Source organism: Aspergillus oryzae, chromosome 4, assembly GCF_000184455.2.
Source record: "Aspergillus oryzae RIB40 DNA, chromosome 4".
In the NCBI taxonomy this organism is placed as follows: Eukaryota; Fungi; Ascomycota; class Eurotiomycetes; order Eurotiales; family Aspergillaceae; genus Aspergillus; species Aspergillus oryzae.
In genome coordinates this window covers 3,375,027-3,399,411 of record NC_036438.1, presented here as the reverse complement: position 1 = coordinate 3,399,411, position 24,385 = coordinate 3,375,027, and the positions used below count along the sequence as shown (strand labels likewise).

General features: G+C 45.1%; 8 protein-coding genes across 8 annotated transcripts; 6 read left to right on the top strand and 2 right to left on the bottom strand.

Annotated features, from left to right (window-relative positions):
• Positions 1 to 71: 71 nt before the first annotated feature.
• AO090102000414 (uncharacterized protein) lies at positions 72 to 2,047 on the top strand (the record flags this gene model as incomplete). The annotated part of the gene is made up of 2 exons (XM_023236839.1): positions 72 to 1,726; positions 1,900 to 2,047. The coding sequence occupies 2 exons, from the start codon at positions 72 to 74 to the stop codon at positions 2,045 to 2,047; spliced, it is 1,803 nt and encodes a 600-aa protein (XP_023091799.1).
• Positions 2,048 to 2,889: 842 nt separating this feature from the next.
• AO090102000415 (uncharacterized protein) lies at positions 2,890 to 3,604 on the bottom strand (the record flags this gene model as incomplete). The annotated part of the gene is made up of 2 exons (XM_001822545.3): positions 2,890 to 3,039; positions 3,092 to 3,604. The coding sequence occupies 2 exons, from the start codon at positions 3,602 to 3,604 to the stop codon at positions 2,890 to 2,892; spliced, it is 663 nt and encodes a 220-aa protein (XP_001822597.3).
• A 1,240-nt stretch (positions 3,605 to 4,844) lies between these two features.
• On the top strand, positions 4,845 to 6,385 carry AO090102000417 (KamA family radical SAM protein; the record flags this gene model as incomplete). The annotated part of the gene is made up of 4 exons (XM_023236838.1): positions 4,845 to 5,042; positions 5,097 to 5,435; positions 5,484 to 6,050; positions 6,095 to 6,385. The coding sequence occupies 4 exons, from the start codon at positions 4,845 to 4,847 to the stop codon at positions 6,383 to 6,385; spliced, it is 1,395 nt and encodes a 464-aa protein (XP_023091800.1).
• A 2,404-nt stretch (positions 6,386 to 8,789) lies between these two features.
• Positions 8,790 to 11,255, top strand: AO090102000418 (uncharacterized protein; the record flags this gene model as incomplete). Its single annotated transcript, XM_023236837.1, has 6 exons — positions 8,790 to 8,968; positions 9,141 to 9,360; positions 9,412 to 9,521; positions 9,572 to 9,915; positions 9,972 to 10,623; positions 10,652 to 11,255. 6 exons carry the CDS (start codon positions 8,790 to 8,792, stop codon positions 11,253 to 11,255), a joined length of 2,109 nt encoding a protein of 702 aa, XP_023091801.1.
• Positions 11,256 to 12,478: 1,223 nt separating this feature from the next.
• AO090102000419 (uncharacterized protein) lies at positions 12,479 to 12,975 on the top strand (the record flags this gene model as incomplete). Its single annotated transcript, XM_023236836.1, has 3 exons — positions 12,479 to 12,709; positions 12,822 to 12,857; positions 12,910 to 12,975. 3 exons carry the CDS (start codon positions 12,479 to 12,481, stop codon positions 12,973 to 12,975), a joined length of 333 nt encoding a protein of 110 aa, XP_023091802.1.
• Positions 12,976 to 16,448: 3,473 nt separating this feature from the next.
• AO090102000421 (ankyrin repeat domain-containing protein) lies at positions 16,449 to 19,737 on the top strand (the record flags this gene model as incomplete). The annotated part of the gene is made up of 2 exons (XM_023236835.1): positions 16,449 to 17,126; positions 19,726 to 19,737. The coding sequence occupies 2 exons, from the start codon at positions 16,449 to 16,451 to the stop codon at positions 19,735 to 19,737; spliced, it is 690 nt and encodes a 229-aa protein (XP_023091803.1).
• Positions 19,738 to 21,481: 1,744 nt separating this feature from the next.
• AO090102000422 (uncharacterized protein) lies at positions 21,482 to 22,113 on the bottom strand (the record flags this gene model as incomplete). The annotated part of the gene is made up of 2 exons (XM_023236833.1): positions 21,482 to 21,575; positions 21,689 to 22,113. The coding sequence occupies 2 exons, from the start codon at positions 22,111 to 22,113 to the stop codon at positions 21,482 to 21,484; spliced, it is 519 nt and encodes a 172-aa protein (XP_023091804.1).
• Positions 22,114 to 22,579: 466 nt separating this feature from the next.
• On the top strand, positions 22,580 to 23,458 carry AO090102000423 (uncharacterized protein; the record flags this gene model as incomplete). Its single annotated transcript, XM_023236832.1, has 2 exons — positions 22,580 to 23,174; positions 23,337 to 23,458. The coding sequence occupies 2 exons, from the start codon at positions 22,580 to 22,582 to the stop codon at positions 23,456 to 23,458; spliced, it is 717 nt and encodes a 238-aa protein (XP_023091805.1).
• Positions 23,459 to 24,385: the final 927 nt, after the last annotated feature.

Sequence of the window (24,385 nt, the reverse complement as noted above, 5' to 3'; positions counted from 1 at the left end):
AAGGAACCAAGAGGAGAGCATTACCAAGTTACCCTTCATTCTACCCACCATATTTCCATATCCAACAAGTGATGTGGCTCTTGAATGCTAGAACAGTCACTTTAGAAGACTTCTTCGAAAGTCAAGCCCCTTCGTACGCCATCCTCTCCCACACATGGGGAGCAGAGGAGGTCAGTTTCCAAGACATTCAAGAACGTCAGGAAGTCTGTAAAAAGAAGAAAGGATATCAGAAGATTATTCATACCTGCCGTCAAGCTCTAAAGGATGGACTTGAATATGCATGGGTTGACACCTGCTGTATCGACAAGAGCAGCAGCTCGGAACTCTCCGAGGCCATCAACTCCATGTTCCGTTGGTACGGCAAGGCTGCTGTTTGTTATGCCTTTCTGGCCGATGTACTGCCCGGTTGTGATCCGCGTGATACTCAAGGCCCCTTCGCGACAAGTCGCTGGTTTACAAGAGGGTGGACGCTGCAGGAGCTGTTAGCCCCGGAGAATATAGTCTTCTACGCATCCGACTGGTCACAGATTGCAAGTAAGACTGAATTGCGCAAGGAGCTGAATTTAATCACTGGGGTTGATGTGAGATATCTCTCAAGCGGGAGAGCGAGACATGTCACCATTGATAGTCCATCCAGATTCGGTAAGCCGCCTGGCTCTGTCAGTGACAGTACAAGGCGAAAGCTGCACCAAGCAAGTGTCGCCGAGAGAATGAGTTGGGCTTCATCTCGCCAAACCACCCGCACAGAGGATTTGGCTTATTGCCTTCTGGGGATCTTCGGAATAAGCATGCCCTTGATATATGGAGAGGGCGAAAGGGCCTTCGTGAGACTTCAGGAAGAGATTATCAAATCCTCCAACGATCAGTCCATTCTTGCTTGGGGTTATTTGGAACCCTGGAAAAGTCGTGAAGACAACCAGTCGGAGTTATATGCTCAGGTGCGAGTCAATGAAAAACGAATGGGAGTCTTGGCTCACTCGCCAGCGGCCTTTAGGGGCTGTGGGTCTATTATCCCCTCTTTAGTCGACAAAGGTAATAGCCTTCCCCTTTCCGTGACGAATAAAGGATTGCATATCTGTCTCCCAGTGTCCGACGGCGAGTTCCCTGTCGCACTGTTGAGATGTCGACCTGTGGATAACCCTACTATTGTGTTGGCTGTTAACGTCAAACACGTTCAAGGGAATATATATAGTAGAGCGGATGATATGATTGAGTGGGTGGACCATAGAACCTGGTCTAGGTGGCCAAGAAAGGAAATTTATCTTTCCTTAGACGAACACCTGGAAGAAGAGTTACATGAGAGTGAATTTTCCTACCCCGGCAGCAGCATTTTCATACGCCATGTTCCGGACACCTTTTCCGTACAGGAACTATCGCCCTACACGCGAGATATGGCCACGAGCATATTCCCACCGAACTACAAGACGATTTCTCCAGGACTATCGCCTTGCACGGGAAACATAGCGTTACTTTTCACGTCCAAGCAAGATAGTCGCAAGGTTGCACTATATTTCAGTCTCACCAAGCTACCTCGTGTGGGCGCTTCCCCCTTGATGATGAGAAAAGAAACGTTCTTGATGAGCGTGCCTTGCCATATCACAAATAACGAAGCCCGTGATTATTTATATCATCGATCTACATGGAAGAATGCCTCAAACTACATCTGGTGCGGTGCGGATGCTCTTTACTGTAGTGTCACGCTTCAAAGGGTTGCCCGAGTTCCGCTGTTTGTCATTGATATTCGACTTTCCTCGCGTAGTTCAGACCTCCTCTGGTTTCGAATACAAAATCTGATCCCAGTTCGCATGCGGGTGTTTCTTAGCAGACTTTCACGCCTCTGGGAATCGCTACACTTCCTGTTTAATACACGTTTACCCATCGTGATCTTTATCTCACTAGCTGCAGACCTTATGTTCAGACTGGTATTTATCCTGCTAGTGATTCCTTACAATTTTGTGATGAAACCAGAGATTCTATGGCTGAGGACTCCAGCGAGTCAATTGCATGCGATAGCTCTCTCGTGCATGGCGTGCACGCTACATTCTAATCGAAAAGAGGAACTTGTTGGCAACGGATCGCATTTCTTGGCGTTTCTGTACAGCTTGCCAATTTCTTTCATCGTGCCCACTCTATCTTTAGTACTCAAATCCTTACTAGTCCTTCTGATGCACAGCGTATGGGCGATTCCGTTCATCATAGTCGTCATGGTCTTCAGTCCTGCCTTCATCGTGATGAACTGGATGTTTCGAAGATCACTACCATACGGCCTGCCAATATTTTCGCCTTGATGTCCAATTTCATGGAGGTATACCTGGGCTTGGTTCTTTCTTCGTATCTCAATGACTGGAGCAAATTACATAGCATGATTGATGAACCCATTAGACTTAGATATGATTTACACGACCATACCTCTAGTAGCTCGAATGGAATGACTGATAACACTCTGGTAAATACGAATTGTACAGTCAAAATTCCCTTAGGCTACTGAATACCTACTGGCAGACTCCGGATGTGGAGGTGAAAGAGATCCCTATTTTCTCAACCTGTCAGCCCCAGCTCCACATTCCGTACATTTAGCCTATCGGAGATGCCGATCTTCTGCTTTCCAGCTCACCACATTTTTTATTCAATAGTCTATATTTAGTAATAAAAATACTAACCATTGATCTAATTTAAGCTGTTAGGAAGAGGGTGGTTTGAATTCCAGGCGTGTCCAAATGATCAGGTACTTGACAAGCTGAAAGATGTATCAGCCACTGCAGCTAAACCAGGCTTTACTACCGACAATCCTTAAATAACAAGTTTATTTTTTTGCGGTCTGTCCGTAGAACGCAGTACGTGGTATAAGAGAAACAATACATCATCGTCATGTAAGTACGAAAAGTGGTATTAATGATCACACTTGGCTTTTAAAATCGGGTATCGTTCCAGGGCGCTGTCAATCACCTTGCCAATGAGCTCCTTGTGGCTGATACCTTCGTGAACTGCTGTCCTTGCCAGGATAGACCAGTCCGGGCGCAATCCAGGGAGAGGATTAATCTGCAAGAATTAGTTAGTGCTATCGGATAGTTGCCATAGAGTTTGTACGCACCTCCAACACATATGGCCGGTTATCCGCTCCATACCGAATATCCACCCGACCAACGTCGCAACATTCCAGTGCCCGCCATGCTTGTAAAGCCAGATCCTCCACAGCTTGAACGTTAGGGTTGTCTCGACTATTGAGAAATCGCTCCGGTTCATCCGCATCTGGTCCATTTTTGTTATTGACATCCCAGAAGCTGCCGTCAGATGTATTCGCAGGCCCCTTCTCTGCAACTGATGCCTGCTGCTTCTGTCTGCTTAGTCCCTCCCAGTCAATATGAGTCGTTCCAATGACTCTAGAACGTTTGCCTGTACCAATAATACTGACAGTATACTCTTGACCTGAGAGAAAGGTTTCAATGAGTATACTTGCTCCGGGAAAGCGGGTTTGGAGCACTTGAATACCCCGCTCGAGTTCAGTAAAGTTATCTACCTTAGAAGAGGGGTAGATGCCTTTAGAGGATCCTTCGCAGGCTGGCTTGATAAAGAGTGGGAAGCTGCTTAACTTTTGACCATGCATTGTCTTCTCCAAAAGTTGGGTGAGGGTGCAGTCTGCTTTCGTCCAGGATGCAGGAACGACGGCGAAAGGCGCCGTGGGAATCCCAAATTGTTCAAGGATCATCTGCTCTGTCAGCGAACTGCATGAATTTCTAAACTTCCGCTACTAGCGTACCTTCGTCTTCCCCTTGTCTAAACATAATGCCAAGGTAGCTGCATCGGAGAATACATGGGGAATATGGTAGGCTTCCAATAAACCTGGTATTTGTGCTTCACGGCCGACACCATGCATACCCTCCGAGATAGAGAAAGCCAAATCCCATTCTTTGTGTTCTTCCCTAGCCATTCGCTGCACGAGCTCTTTAATATCACCTACACAGACAACCCGATGGCCGTTGCTCTGGATTGAAGCTGCAATAGCGTCGATAGTCTCTTGTTTGTCAAGCTCGACACAATCCTCTTCGCTGTAGCCGCGGGAGCGATAGAGGGAGATACTCTCGTAAAAGAATGCTATGACCAGCCCGTTGGTATCAGCCATGATTTGTTTCCTGTTGGATTGACTGTGGAGAATTCGAAAATTGGATTGCTAGATACGTGTTTTATTAGGGTACCTAGAATGTGTATATATACTGCATATATGGTATCACACTTGGTTGGGCGACACACACGAGCTATTGTATTAGTAATAGTAATACCCTTGCTGCTTGCACCATACAAGTCACATCACAAATGAGTGGATAACAATAGTAAGTCCTTTCTGCGTAGCGGTGTGATGAGACGACCGAGATACAGGGCTAGTTCATTTGCTAGCGCTGCATAACATCACTTGGCTACTATATAAAGCCTGTTCCGCATGTGGTAATAGGTACTGTCTGCAGCCGGTTCTCCAACCCTATCCTAGGAGATCGTTCTATTTCGTTTCCGGTTACTGATCAGCGTGACCACGCAAAGTTTTCAATTCGTCACGTCGCATTTGCATTGCAGGATAATTGCTTGGCATGTTAGGGGAGCTGCCAGTCCATCCAGAGTCAGGGCAGCTGCCCCCGCCACCGCCTAAATATCAACGCCTACCGATGTTTCACCGCTGCTCTGATAGGATATCCCTTACACCATGTCCATGTTTGTATCATACTGAATGATCAGTTCAGTTATCCTCTTATATCTCCTTTACATGGGGTATTTCAAACCATACTTCAAACCCTGCAAAATTCGAAGCGAGCAAATCTATTCAGCTTCATTTAACTCTACACGAATTAAAGACGATGCGGAGGGTCTACTGGAGATCACTTTATCGCCATCGACTGGGGATCCGGTGGCACGCCACAACTAGCCCATGTACTTCCTTGGACGATTCAAGACATCTACCGTCAGCCGCTGCCGCCTCTCGCATATCGTATTGGAAGCGCATCCCGGCGTGGAGTGAGGTCACTGAGAGTGAATTCATAGATTACAAATGGCAGGTAGAGTTGAACTTCACTATTGGGCTACTGGCGTGTCTGCTGACCCTTAGCTAGATGAAAAACTCTCTCCAATCCCCTAAGGCGTTACTCAATTTCCTCGCCGCTGTTCTACCATCTGAGATCCGTTCTTCATCCACACAGGGTTATGTCACGCGTGCTGAATTTATTGCCGATGTTGCAACTGGGATGAAAAAGGCGCCAATGGCAGTCCGACTGACACCCCATATCTTGTCCCTGATTAACTGGAAGGAGGCCTATTCAGATCCAATTCGGAGACAGTTTATCCCCATCGCCTCCTCTTTTAAACCGGATCATCCCCAACTTCAGCTAGACTCATTGCATGAAACGCATGACTCCCCCGTCAAGGGCCTAGTGCACCGTTACCCGGACAAAGTCCTTTTCTTAGGTAATGCTATTATTGCTTTGGGCATCATGTATTAGAATGACTCGTACTTAGCAACATCGGTCTGCCCCGTTTACTGTCGATTTTGTACACGCTCCTATTCGGTGGGACAGCAAACTGAAACCGTGTCCAAGAAACGTTTTCTTCCTTTACAGAAATACTGGGAGCCGATGTTTGAGTATATCGCAAGAACACCGGAAGTAACGGATGTTGTAGTTTCTGGCGGTGACACCTTCTTCCTTGAGCCTTCACAGTTGCGGGAAATTGGGACCACACTTCTAGGGATTGACCATATTCGCCGAATCCGATTCGCAAGCAAGGGACTGTCAGTTTGTCCTTCACGGATCCTAGATCCAAGCGATGAATGGACGCGGGTCCTGATTGAGATCAGTAATCGAGGACGAGAGAAGGGAAAGAATATAGCCCTCCACACGCACTTCAACCATCCCCAAGAAATATCATGGATCACTGAGCAAGCGGCTCAGAAGCTGTTTCACAATGCTGTGACCGTTCGGAATCAGACTGTCTTGCTTAATAAAGTGAACAACAATGTCCCTACTATGAAGCGGTTAATTCGAAAATTAGCGGACAACAATATCCAGCCGGTATGTTTGCCCTGGTTATGTTGATGTCAAACTAACACAAATAGTACTATGTCTACCAAGGGGATATGGTTCAAGGCGTTGAGGATTTGCGTACGCCGCTCCGTGATATCCTCCACATAGAATCCCACATTCGAGGCACAATCGCTGGGTTTATGACGCCATCTTTCGTCGTAGATCTCCCCGGGGGTGGAGGAAAGCGTCTGGCGTCAACGTTTGAGAGTTATGATACGAGAACTGGAGTATCTAGGTTTCTTGCGCCTGGCGTCAAGGGCAATACAGTTCATCAGTACTACGATCCATTGTGGTCATTGCCTGAGGGGAGCCAAACGCTATAAATCAAAGGAAAGCAAAAAGTTCATAAGCCGTGAAGTTCGAGTTCTATTGTTCAACGATATGTAATTGACCGCCTTATACTTAATTATTGTTTGGGATCTTAATTCATTACCAGGCTAGGGGCGAGCTTTATTCGATACTATGCTCGAGGGAGGCAAGGGTTATTGCCTCGCAAGGTACACAAGAGGGTCCAAAAGTCCGCTCACCTTAAATTACTTTACCTTCCATCTTTAAGATCTTTATCCGTAACTAAGTCTCTGTAGTATTCCTTGGCCATGGCCTTTCTCAAGTACGTGCCTGCGAATGCTACCGCCGGAGGCAGTAAACTGGTTAGAATACGTATAGAATTAGATTTCTATATATACTGTCTGTTTGTTATGTCTAGCAGATATAGTTCGGATGTTCACTTCCTATGTCATCGTCAGACTTAGATATACACAAGGTCGATCGTCTCCAGCAGATCCTCCAGAATATCAATATACCCCTACACCATCTAGGCCTAGGGTCTGAGGAAGAGGTCGAGAGTATCAACATCCTCAAGTACCTCGGACCCACAGGTGTGTTGAGAGCGGGTCACCGGGCCCTAGACATTTCTCTTTCGAAGCCGCATTGGCCTGCGCATGACCATTCGAGTGTGTCGCCTGTCCCGCCCGGGTTTATCGTGCGGCTAGAAATAGGACTGTGGCCGGCAGCTATACAGTTCGAAACAGTGGAGGGCTTTATGCTCAAGGTCGCAGGGCACCACATGACTCTGGCTGAATTCGTGCCGCTTCGTGGTCGGTTTGAGAATGGTAATAGAGGGAGGCATTATGTACACTTTAGTGGAGACTTTCCAAGCCATATTATGATTCCCACGGTTGCCCTCTAGCAGATTCAGTCAGACAATTGTATCCCGCTATGGCGCATGAGTCAAGATAATTGGCTGCAGTGTGCTTCTGCTTTTGAACAATCAAGCTCCATGCTATTCTACGCCTATATCGAGGTGCAGTATATGATAATGACCGGGTTCATTCCCACAGTTTACACTCAATTCCTGCCGCAGGCCGGCAAAGCCTGCGCCAACGATTACTACCCAGAAGCCTAGTCCCGCATGCAACTGAATACATTCTCTACCTTTATTCGAATCACTTATAGTAAGTCAATGCAGCGTGACCAAGGCGAATGAAGATGGACCACGGCTTTCTGGTATGTACTAGTAGAGATCTCCACATTGTTGATGTATACTGTAAAACTGATCCTCCAGTCTAGTGATTATACTCCCTTACAACGTAGTAACGCCCACTAGAACGATATATTGTGTACTGTCTATGCACTAGAAATGTAATGTTTGTCGGAAGTTGGTATTGTTCATTCCCTTCGGATTAAGGCTTTATCGATTTCTTTTGCACATCTAGTCTAAGAAGTATTCAACACTACGTGACGATACATAACTGGGAAGTTTGCAGCTCACATTGCATCCGCGAGAAATAATGGGATGATCTCTTAAAAAAAGATAAGATGTATTTTTATTTTTATTTTTATTTTTAATTTTTTTTTTTTTTTTTTTTTTTTTTTTTTTTTTTTTTTTTGTCGGTTTTTCTTACTCGGGATATCTCGTACGTGTGACATAGCTTCGCTATATTTATATATCTCCAGCCGTTCCATATACACGATGTTCAACCTTCACACCAGTCATCACGTAGCGATAGTGCTAGCTTGATTATAGATTTCTTTAATATTACTTCTTTTATAATTATAATTCTATGGTAGTTAAGCAATAAATAGACTATTAATTATTAAATAATAGCCAGATTACAGTATATATTTACTGAGAACCTGTGAACCAGTACATACGACCATAGGGTGTGGAGAACAGGGCTTCCCGTCCGCTCAGCCGTACTTAAGCCACATATTACGCGTGGTCAGTAAGTATAATGGCCTTTAGCCCTTTAAAAAGCTGAAACAACGGTGACTATCGACTTAGGGTGAGTGCTGGTGATTGGGGTGAGTGCCCTATATCCGGCCATCACCAGCGGTGATTCCTCCTCACCAGGGGTGATGCAGCTAACAAAGGAGCCACCCACAATGATTTTTCGTGCCAAATTTAGGAAGACACGGGATTCCGAGATGCAGATAAATACGTCTTGTGTCTTTCAAAGAAATCCTTTCTTGTTTCATCCTCAACACGTCTGCCTTTCTTTATCCATACCAACACGTGACATCACATGACCATGTTTTCGAACGAGCACCTCGAAAAGTTGCTGGAAGAGCGCAAGAGACTAGCCGAGTCACGTGGATTCACCCTAGTATCAACAGGAACAGGAAAAGATTGAGAATACTGTTTGTCACCCTCGAATTGCTCCAGCCACGGAGGAGAAGTACGAACGAGCGGTTACCAACTGGGCGCTGTAAGCCAATCTTACTACTATGATATATAGCATTGAGATAGCAGAAGCTAATATAGATCAGGTGGAGGCTCTCTCGAAGCGAACCCAAGGATGCAAATCTTACCAGAGAAGATCCCGACCCGACGCCACAGCAACTAAAACTATTCGCAGAAAGCTACGTTGTTTCCCGGAAGACAAAGCCCTCTCAGAAGTCAGCATGTAATAATTTCACTTGCTTCACCTCCAAGTGGGAGCGTGAAACGTCGCGAACGCTTCCCTTGGGTTTAAAAAAGGATGTTCTAAATGTACGGGCTGCTCATGTCCTCATATTTATTACTGGGGCGACTAATTATAGGTAGTATATCCGGACCGTGTTAACAGAAAGACACAGTCTTCCTACTAAGCCCAGAGAGCGGTTCTTGGTGACAGCGAAAGATATAGATCATCTTCTTCACCATTTATTTGGCGAAGACGACCATGATTATGTACACGAGCGTGCAAGAGTACAGACTGCAAGCTCACTGGCTCTCTTTTCTGGTTCTGCTGCTAGAGCTGGTGCTATTGTTGAATCAAGCTCGTACAGAAAAACAAATGAATGCCTCTACTATAAGGTAATTAGTCTATATCACGCGCGTGACAATTCTTTCTGACTTCTATTGCAGCATTTGACTTTCAATATAAAATGGAGCGGAGATGCCGGTGGGTTGAAACGCTGGGTCGTGATTGATCCTGAATTTCTCAAAGGACTACGCTACAGAGATGATAAGATGATGTGGGTATATATTTGGCCGCTCATATTTGCGGTAGCTAATTTACTATCAGACCAAAGAATTGGTTTCGTGAACATCCTGTGCCTGGTAAAAGCTTTGTGTTTTGGGTAATTGTGCATGGTATTGCGGATGGTGCATTCAAGGGCATCTCAACCGTGGAAGAATTGCTCGAAAAACGACCCCCAAAAGGAAGAGAGTCGTGGACCCTCGAGTGGAAAGAGGATGTAAAAGAGTTACCTTTCTTTCGAATGACTACTTCCCAGGGTCCCAAAGCAGACGAAGCGTGGACATTCTCTTCGTTGCGTCATCATCTCACCAGTTTGGCTGAACGGGATGGCTTCAGAGACCGCTTACGAGTGCATGGAATCCGGGGTGCTATGGCAAACAAAATCGATCGTAAGGTATACATCAATTTTCGGAGGAACATAATGCTAACTAATTTTTCTGCTTAGCCAAGGCAACAGCCGCGACCCGCGGTCAGGCGTTAGATCACATGGATCATGACTCATACTTGAAATACCAGTCATCGCTCAAAGCAGTAGATATGATGGCTCTGTACTATGACCTGGATCCGGATTATGAATGTCGTGAAATGGAACAGAGCATGGCCCACCACCGTGATCAAAATGTTCCGCTTCGACTTGATGCTGCCTCTCTCGCAGAATTTGAAAAAGATGAGGAAGTGATTCTGATTAACCAACGGATCAGTGAACTGACGCAGGAGATTCGTGGCCGGCCTGATAAACATGCCGACTTAGTATCGGAGAGATCTAAACTTTACACCCGGAAAGCCAAAAAGCTCCGCACCAAACGTTCCGAATTCATTGAAAATTGGTGGAATGTTTGCTACGACGAGTACATTACTGGGAACGACTTTTTGGAACGCGACACTACCTGCCTTTTTCAAATTTACCGTAAATATATGCCTGAAAGAGCACGCTTAAATGACAACATTTTCAAGCAAGTGCCTCTCGATAGTGATATTGGGAGGCAATGTTTACGTGATGCGGTTAGTCTTTGTACTTCAGTCGAGAAGGTGGCATATTATCCGGGCATGACTCCCGTAGAGGGAAAATGTCCAATATGTGCCAAGCAGATGTCAAGGTTTGCGTGTGCTTTTTATTTTTGGTAGTCGCGTTCTATTGCTAATATTAACCAGCATTGGTCTCCAAGAACGGTCAAAGCATATTTTGCAATGCAAACGCAAATCATTGAATGCGGCACCATACCAGCAGACCTATAGGAACGGCAAACGTGCCCATCGCCATACCCGTCGAAGCTTCGTTCAATTCTGTTATTTGTGTGCTGAATTAATTTGCAACGAAGAAGATTGGATCAACCATTGCCAATCTCACCTGCAGGCTCTACAGCCGAGGTGCGGGCTCTTAACCTTCCGCTATACGCTAGTTGCAGCGGGTCTATGTCCATTCTGTCTGGGTGATGAGAAAAAGAGAGCGGACGAGCGGTTCCAACAGTGGGTCAAGAAGGCCACATTGTTAAACCATATTGACAGACACCTTGAGAATTTGCCCCCCGAAGGAAATGTTTCGTGCCCTCACCCTTGCTGTAATGGAAGGCAATATTCTGATGTGTCTGACCTCCGCCGTCACTTCTTCAACAGACATTCTATAGCGGAACCTAGGTCCAACTGTGTTGCGAGGAAAAGGAAATGGGCTGAGACGTCAATGGCTTTGGAATCTGTTAAATGTGATAGACATCTGGAGGGTAGTGACTAAATGGACGATGAATGGTTACTGAATTTAGTGGGCAGCATTTGTGGTCACAAAGCAAGTCAAGTGACCCTTCCTATTCATAATAAACAGGACATCAGCCACCTCCCTACAAGATCTCCGGTTAAATACTGTTGGCAAGGTGGAAATTGATTTTGAATAAACCGTCTGAATTGTCTTGTGTTATACGATGCAATCTGGCTTGAGGTTCTGTCATTTAGCCACACACACGACGTCGTCTTTTAAACTAGATTTTATTGGTATTCGCCACCAGGACCTTTACTCTTATAAAATTTGGGTTTACCAAATGACTACTGTTTTTGGCTACCTTCGCTGCCATTTTCGGCCGTCATTTGGTAACACGTGACCATAAATTCCCGCCACGGAGCCTCTCCGTTACTACCACACACCACGAACACCCTGGTCAGCGGCTCCACCCGCGGGCGATTCTACCTCTTTGTAATTGTTTCAAAGAGACCCACCCTAATGTTGACCATCAAATCTCCAGCCATTGCCTTCCAAGGACACCAATATAGGCCACACAATATCCTATCTATTTTGTTCAAATCTCGGGAAAGCTACAATGCCTTAGCACCTGTCACTCGTCTTGCACTTCCTTTGTTTACCCTTGAGATCCTTTTTTCCATTACTCTGCTACTTCATCCATACAGTCCTCCATTGTATATTCCATACATCCCACTCCGTTCTGAGTCTCTGCTTTAATACTTATTTGCGCCCAAATCCAGCATTACCTTCCTGGTATATACTCCTGGCGGTGGTCATTGACCGTCATGTACTATTACGGGTGAAGAATAAAGCGCCGTTGCTCTCGACGTAGTCAACTTTACAAAGAGAGAAATCGTGCCAGCGACAGCATAACGAGTAGCAATTAATCGGATGATCATTCAGATACCACTGTCGAAAGAGATCTCACCGAGCCTAGCTCTCTCTCACCGACAAAGAACCAGCGCAGAGCAAACAAAAAGCTGATATACCCAGCAAATAGCAGCGGACGATTGTCTAGGGGAACTCTATAATGATCCTCTTGATGATACTGGTGTGGACCTCTCTGGGATCCTCCAGGATTTTGATAAGGCGAAAGGCACCCTGCAGGGGCGTGAGCGGATCGAAGACCGCTGGAAACGGTATAATTCTACCTTATTCTCCGTTGGCTATACCGAATTAACAGTGTTAAAGGTTCTGTGTCATCAAAGCACAGCTAGAGCCCAATGAGTCCAAATGGCAGGAAGCTGAGGAAGCCCTACGCCGGTCGTCGAACAATGATAAGTATCGATTTCTTGGGGTGGACTCCAAAACTCGACCGAGGGAAGAATAGCCAGAAATTAAAACAGATTCATAAGGCTAGCTCGTTGATGACAGAATGGAAGAATCTTCGTCTTTACTACCAAAGGCTTACACAGACTCAAATCAATGAGCAGGACAGCAAAGAAATATTGACGGTTAGTTAGGATTTTGATTTCCTAATCTGCCTGCCAAATAGCCTACTTAACGTTCTGCTTCGCAAGGCATTAAGTATCTGGTTTTCGAGAACGGATTAGATACTCGGCCTAGAAAGAAGACGCCGGTGTATATCGAAGATATCGCTCTGTTAGAAACAATTCTGTCCACCCAGGAAAAAAAGTTCTACTTGGGCTTACAGCGTATCCAGGTGTGCCTGTTCAACTCCTTGGCCCTGTTTACTGTTCACCGGCAGAATGCATTGTGATCTCTGCAGTTTGAAGATCTGCAGATCTCTCTTTAGAAGGATCCCCACGGTGGGCCCCCGATTCCCAATATCGAACTAACACCCGAGGGGACGAAAATGTTCCTTGGAATAACGAAATTGTAATGAGACAATTTTTTATTTCGCCCCTTCCCTGTACTGCTAAAACACTATACTTCTCCGGATATAACTCAAGGAGTCAAAGCTGATTATACTGACTATTTCGATGCAATAGAACGACCTTTTTCTCTCCTCGAAGTGATATATAGATCGTCGTTAGTGCTGTACCCGCATACACTACTGTTCGGGATCCTGTTTTATGCCAGGGCATTTCGGAACGGGCTGAGATTGAAGGCTCAGCTGCGTAACCTTTTTATAAGGAAGCGATGTGAGCAACTTGTGATACCCTTAGACCCAATAAGGCCGATTGGTATATCTTTTGCAAGACCGGGTTAGTTGATGGCGTTCTGACTGCTCAATGGGAACAACCTATGACAAACGCAATGATGTCAAGGCTCCTGGTTATATTTGGGGAAATTCATGGGTGGCTAGGCATGTTTCATGCACATCAATTCCGGTACGGTAGTGGCAAAATAATCAATGAGAGTGGTGAGTGACTCTGTCTGTCGTAAGGTTTCATTGACCTCTGACGTCGTTGGCAGGATGGGTTAGTAAGGATCACATATGTTGATCATGAAGTACGCTAGTGCCCGGACCTTCCTCAAACATTATCATCCTTTGAGGGTCGACACGGATATGATCCGGATTATCTGTGGCTTCGACCCAGACGTGGAACTGATGCGGGCTGTCTCATGACAAAGCCGTTGGCGAGACACTCGGCGCCCACGGTATCTGACCGACCAGCAGAGAGCACAGATTGAGGATCATCCAGAGTTAGAAGAGGCCCGTTGTAAGCTCAACAATGCGCATACTCAGTACGACAAGACTAAGAAGTCTGGCCTGCTTCCCCGCATCCAGCGACTAGAAAAGGAGGTCAACAACACGCGAGCACGGCTGTTGAGAGCCCTGCGGCATAAGGTTCGTAAGAACTTCGATGAAGAGCAAGCATTCTTGGATATTGAAGCGCAGTTGTCCGGCACTGCAGTCGAAGAGGACGAGGATAGGCCTCCCTTGGAAGACGACATGCATCCTCTCCAGTTGCATTTGGTACAATGTCTCGTTTCGTATCCAATATCGAACTCACTAGAGGATGAGTGGAATCGGCGCGATGCAGGCACCGACGCAGTCACGCATTACTGTGGTGTCTTTGAAGGAGGTCCACGGAGGGGCCGTCCCAAGCGTAAGGCTTCCGACTCTGCTGTATCGAATAGTCCTAGCTCTTAGCCCTATAAAGTGCGCCGAACCTAAAACAACGTCGACCAAAATGGCGCACCTGATTCTACACGCGATGAGAGAATACGTGCAACCAGGGAGCACGTTCAGGAGTCGAAACAACCTTGGCATCGCTTTCAATGCTTTGTGGATGAAAAGTAGCCTGATAGCATTGGCTTTAGAAGGTTCCATGATACCGGATGTATAACACGACACTTTGACTCCATTCACCTAAACAAACGATCACTCAAATGTGAGTGGTGTGAGGTAGTCTTGTTGCATCGAATGGCGTTCCAGCTATTATCTGATCTGTCCTCCCATGCGTCTCTTCCATAACCATTGAAACTCACACCCACTGTCCGATGCTGGCTCAAACCCCTCCGGTGGATACATCAGGAAAACAAAGGTTATACACGTCAGAAGAAAATGCACTGTTGGTGCGACTGAAGGAAAGAGAGAGAATGTCATGGGCGGAGATTGCTGCACACTTCCCTGAACGAAGCGCATCATCCATCCAAGTTCACTACTCAACCGAATTACGCCATAAGGCTACCACACAGGCTGGAAGGCTACGAAATCGCCGATAAGAGGCACTGGGTTCTAGATCGCACAGGCCAAAAGAAGCGAACAAACGTATTTAGTCTATTTGTCTTCCGACCGTCCACTCCCCTTCCTGATAATGAAAGTCAACTGTCTGAGGAACCATCAATTCCTGAAGAGGAAACCCTAGATTGTCCAAGGGGTGTTTGCATCATCTGTTACAGTTTATCTTGCCGTTCAGCATCCAATCATCCTCTCCATAAATTTCCCTCTAGAAGAAAAGACTCTTCGTCGCTATCTCATCGACTTCCATCTCGCACGCGTACATGAGGGGATCAGCTGCACCTGGACAGCCTGTAGCGGTGTTCCTAGGTTTACGGAAGTCATGAATAATTAGCCCATGCAGCTACCTTTCACAAGTTTAACGCGCAAATCAAACCGCAACATTCCCCGAAAAGTCTCGCGTAACTGGCAGCGACACTTCTTTTGTGACAGCTCGGACGCTTCTCGAAATTCAAATGGTCATTCAGGGACTGAGACTTCTGCTTCAAACGTTTGGCTTGGGATGGAAAATATCGACCCATGCTTAACAGAATCCCATCCCACCATCATCACGAAACCTTCGTTGTGTTGTTCAAACATATTGCAGCCTTAATGTTAGTGTGGGAGGGGCCCCTTTTCTTATCGCCCTGGTGTTTACAAGTTGACTACAAAGATCTGTTGTACTGAACCTCCAGCCTAAGCTTTTGTTTCAGTTTCGGTTTTCGCTAATGCTGCTGCTGTTCTTGTTGAAGTTTGTTATTCTTATGGAATCAATATAGTGCCCCCCTAACGTCCCTTGCGTGCTTGGCAGGTGCAGTGCCAAGAGGTAGACTGGGAGCACATTCTTGTGATGTGACAGTTGTACATAAGCACTAGAGTGCGGGGTATAGGCCACTGTGTCTGACAGAATCCACGATGTATTTCTTACTATGCGCTTCCCGGGCCTCTCAATATTTGTTTTAACCAAAACAACGTCCAAGGCAGACTGTGCACACCATAATCAGCTTCTAATTTATGCCGGGTCTTGGACTGGTTTGACACGGGAATTTTTAAGGGAGACTGCATTTCGGGCCAGTCCGGCCCTGCGGTTCCGTGCCACGTCACTTACAAACCGGTAAAATCGGAAAGAAATCCTACACGAGCCATTAATTTCTCGACATTTTGGTTGCGAAGCAGTTGCAAGGTGGTGGGCATAACTAGTAAAAAAGATGACTGCTCGATGGGTGGAACTGTTGAAGATAAGCTCTTCTAGTACACCTTCTATTTCGGAAGCCAAAAAGTTACTAGGGTTCGAGGATGTCCGAAATTCTATAAATAGCAAGGATGGTAGGGGGAGAACAGTCCTGCATCATGCAGTGAATATGAATAACATAGCCCTAACGAGAACCCTGATCAAGAACGGAGCAGACATTCAGATCAAAACGGGCAAAAACTCGACATTGTTACATATTGCGGCCGGGTGCAATAGACCGTTTGCGCACAGGATGCTTGAAACTCTAAGTGAACATGGCGCCATAACCCAAGTATCAGATGTTGATGATAAGGGTCGAAGCCCATTACATATGGCACTCGAACACGGTCGCACCCCCTCAGTCAAGTTCCTTTTAAAACATGTTTCGCCAACTGTGCTCAACAGGGCGGCAAAAGATGGAAAGACGCCACTGCACGTAGCCGCAAGCCAGGCAGGAAATTGTGACATCATTCAAATACTCCTGGAGTATGGTGCCGTCAGAGCAATCAGTATGGTTGAGAATGATGACAGGACTCCACTGCATCTCGCAGCAAGCCTTGCTGGGAATGCTGAGACTGTCCAATTGCTTCTGGACCATGGCGCTGTCGAGTCAATTAAACTAGTCGATAATGACGGCAGGACCCCGCTGCATCTCGCAGCAAGCCTTGCTGGAAATGCTGAGACTGTCCAATTGCTTCTGGACCATGGCGCTGTCGAGTCAATTAAACTAGTTGACAATGACGGCAGGACCCCGCTGTATTTCGCAGCAAGTCTCGCTGGGAATGCTGAAACTGTCCAATTACTACTAGACCATGGCGCTGCCGAGTCGATCAATATGACTGATAATAACGGCAAGACCCCACTCCATCTTGCAACATGCCTTCCTTGGAATAATGAAACTGTCCAATTACTTCTGGATAATGGTGCCGTCGAGACAATCAATATAATTGACAATAACGGCAGGACCCCGCTGCATCTCGCAACACGCCTTGCTGGGAATGATGAGACTGTCCAATTGCTTCTGGACTATGGTGCTGTCGAGTTAATCAATAAAATTGACAATGACGGCAGGACTCCACTACATCACGCAGCAAGCCTCGCTAGGAATGCTGAAACTGTCCAATTGCTTCTGGGCCATGGCGCTGTCAAGTCAATTAAACTAGTTGACAATGACGGCAGGGCCCCGCTGCATCTCGCAGCAAACTCGGCTGGGGATAATAATAATATCCAATTACTTCTGGATCATGGTTCCGTTGATACAATTAATGAAATTGATAATACCGGCAGGACCCCACTGTATCTCGCAGCGACGCAGCCGGGGAATAATTATACCACCCAACTACTCCTGGACAATGATGCCTTCGAGACAATAAAAATACTTGATATTAGCAGCAGGACTATCTCAGATTTCGCAACAAGCCATCCTAGAAATATTAATACTATTGGACTACTTCTGGATTATGGCGCCATTGAGACAATCAAGATGGTTGATAATGATGGCAGAACCCCACAGCATCTGGCTGCAAGCCATGCAAGGAGTCCTAATATGGTTCGATTACTACGCGGTAATGGTGGACAGAAGCCCTTGATCTGCCTGTCAAGGGTGGCCAGGCGTCACTGCATCTCGCTGCGGGCCAGCCATTTTGGCGGAAGCTCAGTAAAGCTTTAACGGCTCCTTCGCCCTTCAGTGCCTTCCGACTACCGACGGATTGAATGGACATGTGTAGGTTATTCTGTTCTTAAATATACTTTCAAGCTCTAACGTCGCAAAGGACTGTGGTAAAGAATTGTATGGTGACTATCATAAATCGGGCCCTGCATCAGTGGAGGACTTTTCATCCAATCTCAAGAGACAGCGGGGTATGAAATTTAAGACTACTCCAGTCAGCGTGCCCCCCCAAGCAACTGGGTGCATACCTGGCCATGATCAACCTTCAGAGAACACTGGAGATAAATCAGGCTCGGACCATAGCATGAACACGGTGGATATGATCCAATCTGATTTGACCCTACCTTCACACTTGACTCAATCACAATCAACAAGCACCAATGACACCACTCAAACAACAACTACTAAGCGCTTTTTCGAACTTTGTGTTAATACGGGGGAATTCAGTATTAGTCTCGGCGAGATTGACATTACTCACGTCCAGAGCGATAGTGAGCTTTTTCAGAAGATATACCAGCGATATAAAGATATTCGGGCCCATCGCATGCGTCGAATTTTCATTAAGCCAGTCAATATTCATTTTGTCCATGTGAGTCTATCACTAGAACCTGTCATTTTGGCTTGATTGTAATTCTTGGGTAGTTTAGTGTACAGGAAGGATATCAAGTAGGGATCTACGGAAAACCGCTTGTACTACCACCTGAAGACGAAGTGCATGTGGACATTACGATTATAGAGAATGCCCACTAAAGGTCCAGCCACCGATGGACTACCGTACATTCTTGCATTACATGACTACTTCCAACGGAGCGAATCACCAAGGTCAATTCTTTTTCAACCGTCTACCCAAAAAATGTCAATATAGTATACTTATGGACCATACAAATGGAAATAATCAACTAAGAGTGGTGTTTGGTTGGGGCGTCCACATTATCGAGGGACCAAACAAAGTGGCCCTTAGCTGGGCCACCTTTATCGGCCTTTGTCTGAGTTTTGTTGTCTCAATTTTTTATTCCAAACTTATGAACACGCAGGAGCAAGGATTCGGTATTGGCCAGTGGATGGTGGCAGTGCTAGCCACAGGAATGGCAGCCCTCTACTTCCAATGGGTTGAGACTTAGAATGACTATTAAATAAAAAGAATATGAATTACTCGTGAACGGGGTGAAGGCGTGGTCACGTAGATAATAGTACTTCACTAAGCTTAACCGGGGGGTTACCATGTGAGCCCTTTTCCTTCCTAGAAGTCTAACCGTTGGAGTAATATTGTGAAGTAAAACTGCCGTCGAAGTCGGGCAGCAGTGCAAGGGCTTACTTCAAAATATTTCCTGCCCACTGCCTACTGCCAGCGGTATAAAGTAAATGTAGGCTGGACAACGTGACAATGATTTTCCGTGATCTGGGAAGTACCGATGCAGCACAGGGTTAAATAAATGTTTACCACAGGAGGTCCTATTTGAAATGCATAAGTATGCAACTTAGAAATTCTCTACATACAAAAGCATCCATGCACATACTTCTTGTCAATGTGAGGCTGCCCGTGAACAGACGCAAGTAACTCACTGAGTGACATTGCAGACGGCTCTGTGGGAAAATAATGTGATCTTTGTGGCTTAGAAGCCCCCAGCAGAGATTTACAATGGCAGCAGTCCGTGTCTACTCTTTCTTCGTGGCTGAGTATATGTTCAATCCAGATAAAACTGGTACCTTGGGTCCATTCATCGTGGGTCCTTATTGAAACACTCGTAACAGTCAATGCCAAATGACCATCCTTTCTGCTAGAACCAGTCCTTAATTACTTCGGAAGACGACTCTATGGAGATATGACTATGGGGCGGAGCAGCAATCCAGCCATCCATCTTTAGGTAGCCATATCCAACAAAATTAGGGAGATCTGGAAGTACTCGTTCGGGACATGTGATATGATAATACTCGATAGAGCCTAATATAAATACATCAATTAGAAAGAATCGATCACTTGTGATCAACATCCGTACTAGAATGTGCAGATATCCGTTTCAAAGCGAAACGATAATAAGACCGGATAATTGGATACCCGGTCCTTCTCCTAGGCATACAATCCCATGCGCGGCAGTGGCTAGTCTTGATCTTAGGAACTTCCTGTAGAAAGAGCACCGTATTTCCTAGATCTTAAACTAGCTTTGATAAGGGCAGAATAAGGGCAGCTTCTTCTTCTCGTTGCGCTGGTCCCTCTTTTCCTTTAGTTGCTTCAAGGTAGGAAAAATTACTTGATTCTATCCCTGAGACCTTAAACATGAGTACCAGTGTAACTGGTCTGTGTCGAGAGAGGATTTGTGAGTTTTAAGTCAGGGTTGAACTACGATATATCCCTTATAGCCTAGACTCCTGTTTCTCAATCTACACTTTCCCACTCATTAAATTAATGATCTTTATATAAAGAAATCGAGATCTAAATTTAGAAAAGAGGACAATGAATGCCAATAGATGATGAGCAAGCTAAGCAACGCTCAACTTTCTGAAATGAGGTTGTTGCATATATAAAACACTGTAGCCTGGAAATGTTTGATATCCTAGACTATGATTGGTAGAGGCACTACTTTTCTAGATATATCCGCTGTAGATCCCACAACCACCATCACCGGAGCTGAAGAGCCTAGAAATAGGGTAATACTGCTACATGATTCTCTGTTCTAGATCGATGTTTATATTAGATATTTAGGACTTATATCGAGTCGCAATTTCGTGCGAAGTGACCTGTTTGAGCCTTGGATAGTACGTTGCCTAAGTTGGTTAGACTCTAGATATCTGACAGGGTTAATGGATCTATCTACCAGCTGCTCTTTTGACGGAGGCCAGGACCTGTCGGAATTAAAGAAGACAATCTCGCCGCTATACCTTAATTGAATTGTTAAAGATATATCTGTGTCGCACTCCTGGCAGTATTTATATTCTTTTAGGAACAGCTGAATGTTCCGTCGGTTTCTTTGTTGGCTCCTTGATCTAGCACTATCCAATCGTCGGTGTCGGCTATATATCGTAATTTAGTAAAGTATGGCCAATATTCTTAGTATCCTCCTCTTTCTTGTATTTTCTTTCTTTCTTTTTTTTTTGGCAAAAAAATGTGCTACAACGCGCTTTCTTTTCCCGGAAAAAAAAAGTATTGTTATCCGTTTTAGTATGAAATATCTTTAATTCTCCTTATAATGTCTCCAGGCAGCCCAATATGGAAAAGCTACTTTGGAGCTAGTTCAGAGTTAAATCACTTCGGCAAGTTATAAAGGTTTCTGTGGGTGAAGGCCATTTCGCTAGTGACTGTATCGTTGAGTGGTAAAAGAAAAGGAAAGAAAAATGCAAAAAACGAAGTATCAAACATTGCTCACTGCATACCTCGGGATCGCTGAAATGAGCGTGAAAAAAAGTGCGAACTCTGTAGGTCTAGTGTTATAACCAATACACATCTGGAGTGCAGATTTACATTCCAGATCTTAAAGTTGGTGATGTATGACAAAGAATTAAGACAAAAATATTGGCCCTCTCCTTGTCGACGTCGAAGCAATACTGTTAGTTGGGCCGCCACCGACTTCAAATCGCTGTTCATATGAGAAATAAAGCATCGCTTCCGTGTTTGTGCACCTTCCTACGGGTACACCATAACCAAGCCAGCTTTTTGTTCTCTTTCATGCTCCTCCTTTAATTTCCTAATCTTCCAAAATTTATAGAATAGTGCCACTGCTAATGAGGAGAACGCTGTCGTTGCCGTTGCAATTACCGTTAGAAGAGCCATAATGGACCAGTTCCCATTTTTGGCTGTGTAGATATTTATAAGCGTAGTGAGAAGTCCAGCTACTGCATTGAGGGATGTCGGACTTGTAGATCTTGGTCAATGCCTCATTTTTCGATCACTTCTGTAGGAAACTTACATAAATAAACGGTTAATGAGCCAGAAATAGTTTTGCTTCCATCTGAAGAAGAGGTATGTCATGGTGAGGGCCCCGATAACCAGCAAGCTGCATGATATACCAACCAATGGTGGGTTCTGAATAGTGCTCAGGACAGCTTTTCTAGTTGGATTTGTATCAAGCTCTTGCTTCACCGTGTGAGAACTTTGAAGAGTGGTAAAAGTCCCGGGCACCACGAGATATCCAGCCAATAAAATCCAACTAGCAAAGCCTGAGACGAAGTTATATATCCAATGGATACAGTCAAGCTCCAGAAGCATGTGCACATATTCAGTTTCCACGGTCAGATTTGTATCTTTGCGGCGAATTCCAGATTTCTCATCGCCTACTCCCTGTTGCACCACCTCTGCGCAGGAGCCTTCCGATCCAAGTGTATCACTGCTCATAATGTATAGTCATGTAGAGACAAAGTGGGAATGAGGAATAGACCGTTGCCACTCACAATAGGAACAACAAGTCGTTTGTCTTTTATCTACCTCAAAGTGTCTCTGCATCTGATAAAAGTCGTAATAAACTGATTCTCATTTATAATACTTACAGCTTGGCTGGGCAGTAATTCCTTCGTAGGAGGATGTAATACAGTAATTATACGACGAATACATACCTTCATCGCTGTTACCGTCATGAAACCGCCCCACTGATGTCGTTTTCTCTCTCCTTTCCTTTATTCTATTTCTTTTTTGTTTTTCCTTTTTTTGTTTTTTGGTATTATTAGGTTATTCAGTTGTACCGTCTTTCATATTGACTGAGACGGCCCTATAGGGGAATTTGAATCGGCATGTTTCTGCAAAAGTAGCTATTGGCATTTTGTTCCTGTTCACTATCTACAAGAGCTCTCCACGGACTGTGATAATGTCTGGCAAACGCAAGACCCTCCTTCCGAAAACACTCCATCTTGTTCATGAGCAAGACTTACAGGACTCTCCAACAACAAGTATTAGTTCCTTCATTGAGAAACCAGAGACTCACTTAGCCGCGTCTTCGAACGCTGCTCCACAAAAGTCTCCAGGAAAGCTGCTCAAGCGGGATACCGATCTGCAGAAATGTACTTCCAAGATAGACAAGTATTACACAATCGACCAAGCTGGCCTAGGGGTGTTAGCCCTCAAAGATGCTCATCATTTGCCATTCTGTGTGATCAAGAAATACCCAAGAAACAGCCAGAAGCATATTCGAAATCTAAAGCCAGCGCGACATAAGAATCTGATATGTCTTTTCGAATATGCTGAAGTGCAGAGCGAAATGCATCTCGTGTATGAATATGAACATATCCCTATCTCCTTAGGCTGCCTTGCAGGAAGCGTACAATTTAGCGAAGTCGCAATCGCTACTGTCAGCAGAGAAGTCTTAGAGGGTCTACAGTACATACATTCAGAATTGCGGATGTCTCACGGAGCAATAAACCCCAGCAATATTCTGCTGACATGGAAAGGTGAAGTTAAGATCGGTAAGTTGACTTTTCTATAGGAAAGGAAGATCAATACAGCTAACTTATCAGCTAATATTGGTGACAGTATGCTCAACGGCAGGACGCTGAGGGACAGAGACCTCGATCTGAAGGCCGTTGGTTCTATGGTCATTGGCCTCAATAACCGCACCCTGCTAGTAGGGGCTGAGACGTTGGATACTATCACTGCTGAATCCAACCTATCAGTTTCTGCCCAAGAGTTCATCGACAATACAAAATGTAAATCTATAAAAGAACTACTGAAGGTAAAAGGCTCTGGATAAGGTTAAAAACAATGAGCACAATCTGATCCCTGGTACAGGATGACTTTTTGCAGCTGGCTACACCTGAAGGAGCGTGGAATCTTAAACCATACTACCTGGAAGCACTGCCATTTGGGTTCCGAGTTGGCTGTCGCATCCGTGGCTGAGTAATATAGACACAGATACAACTAATATAACATATATTTCTCTCTTTCCAATTATAGTTTGTATAGCTCCCATTCAGCTAAAGTACGCGTCTGATATGCTAGCTGTTCCATTACATCGTTGTACGAGCTTTAATAGGCCTTGTGCATAGCCACCGACAATAAGTAGTATATTTGAAATAGGCATTATATCCATACTAGATAGCGCATGTGCATAAGATAGCGAGATTACAGATTTACATCCCATTGATAAATGTTCACCACATAGAATGGTCGGAGGTGATCGTTTGTTTCATCTATCCGATGACAATGAGAGCTAACTGAAGATACTAGACTGGTATGAACAAGCGCGATGTATGTTTGCACTAATGAGTGTGTTTGCACTAAGGAGTGTGTTTGCACTAAGGAGTGTGTTTGCACTAAGGAGTGTGTTTGCACTAAGGAGTGTGTTTGCACTAAGGAGTGTGTTTGCACTAAGGAGTGTGTTTGCACTAATGAGTGTGTTTGCACTATCGAGTGTATTTGCACTACAGAGTGCGTTTGCACTAATGAGTGTGTTTGCACTACAGAGTGTGTTTGCACTACAGAGTGTGTTTGCACTACAGAGTGTGTTTGCACTACAGAGTGTGTTTGCACTAATGAGTGTATTTGCACTACACAGTGTATTTGCACTACACAGTGTAATTGCACTACCTAGTGTATTTGCACTACACAGTGTAATTGCACTGTATTGTGCAAGCAATTGTACATCCACAGATTATCTGGCCATTGTAAGGTTCAAGAC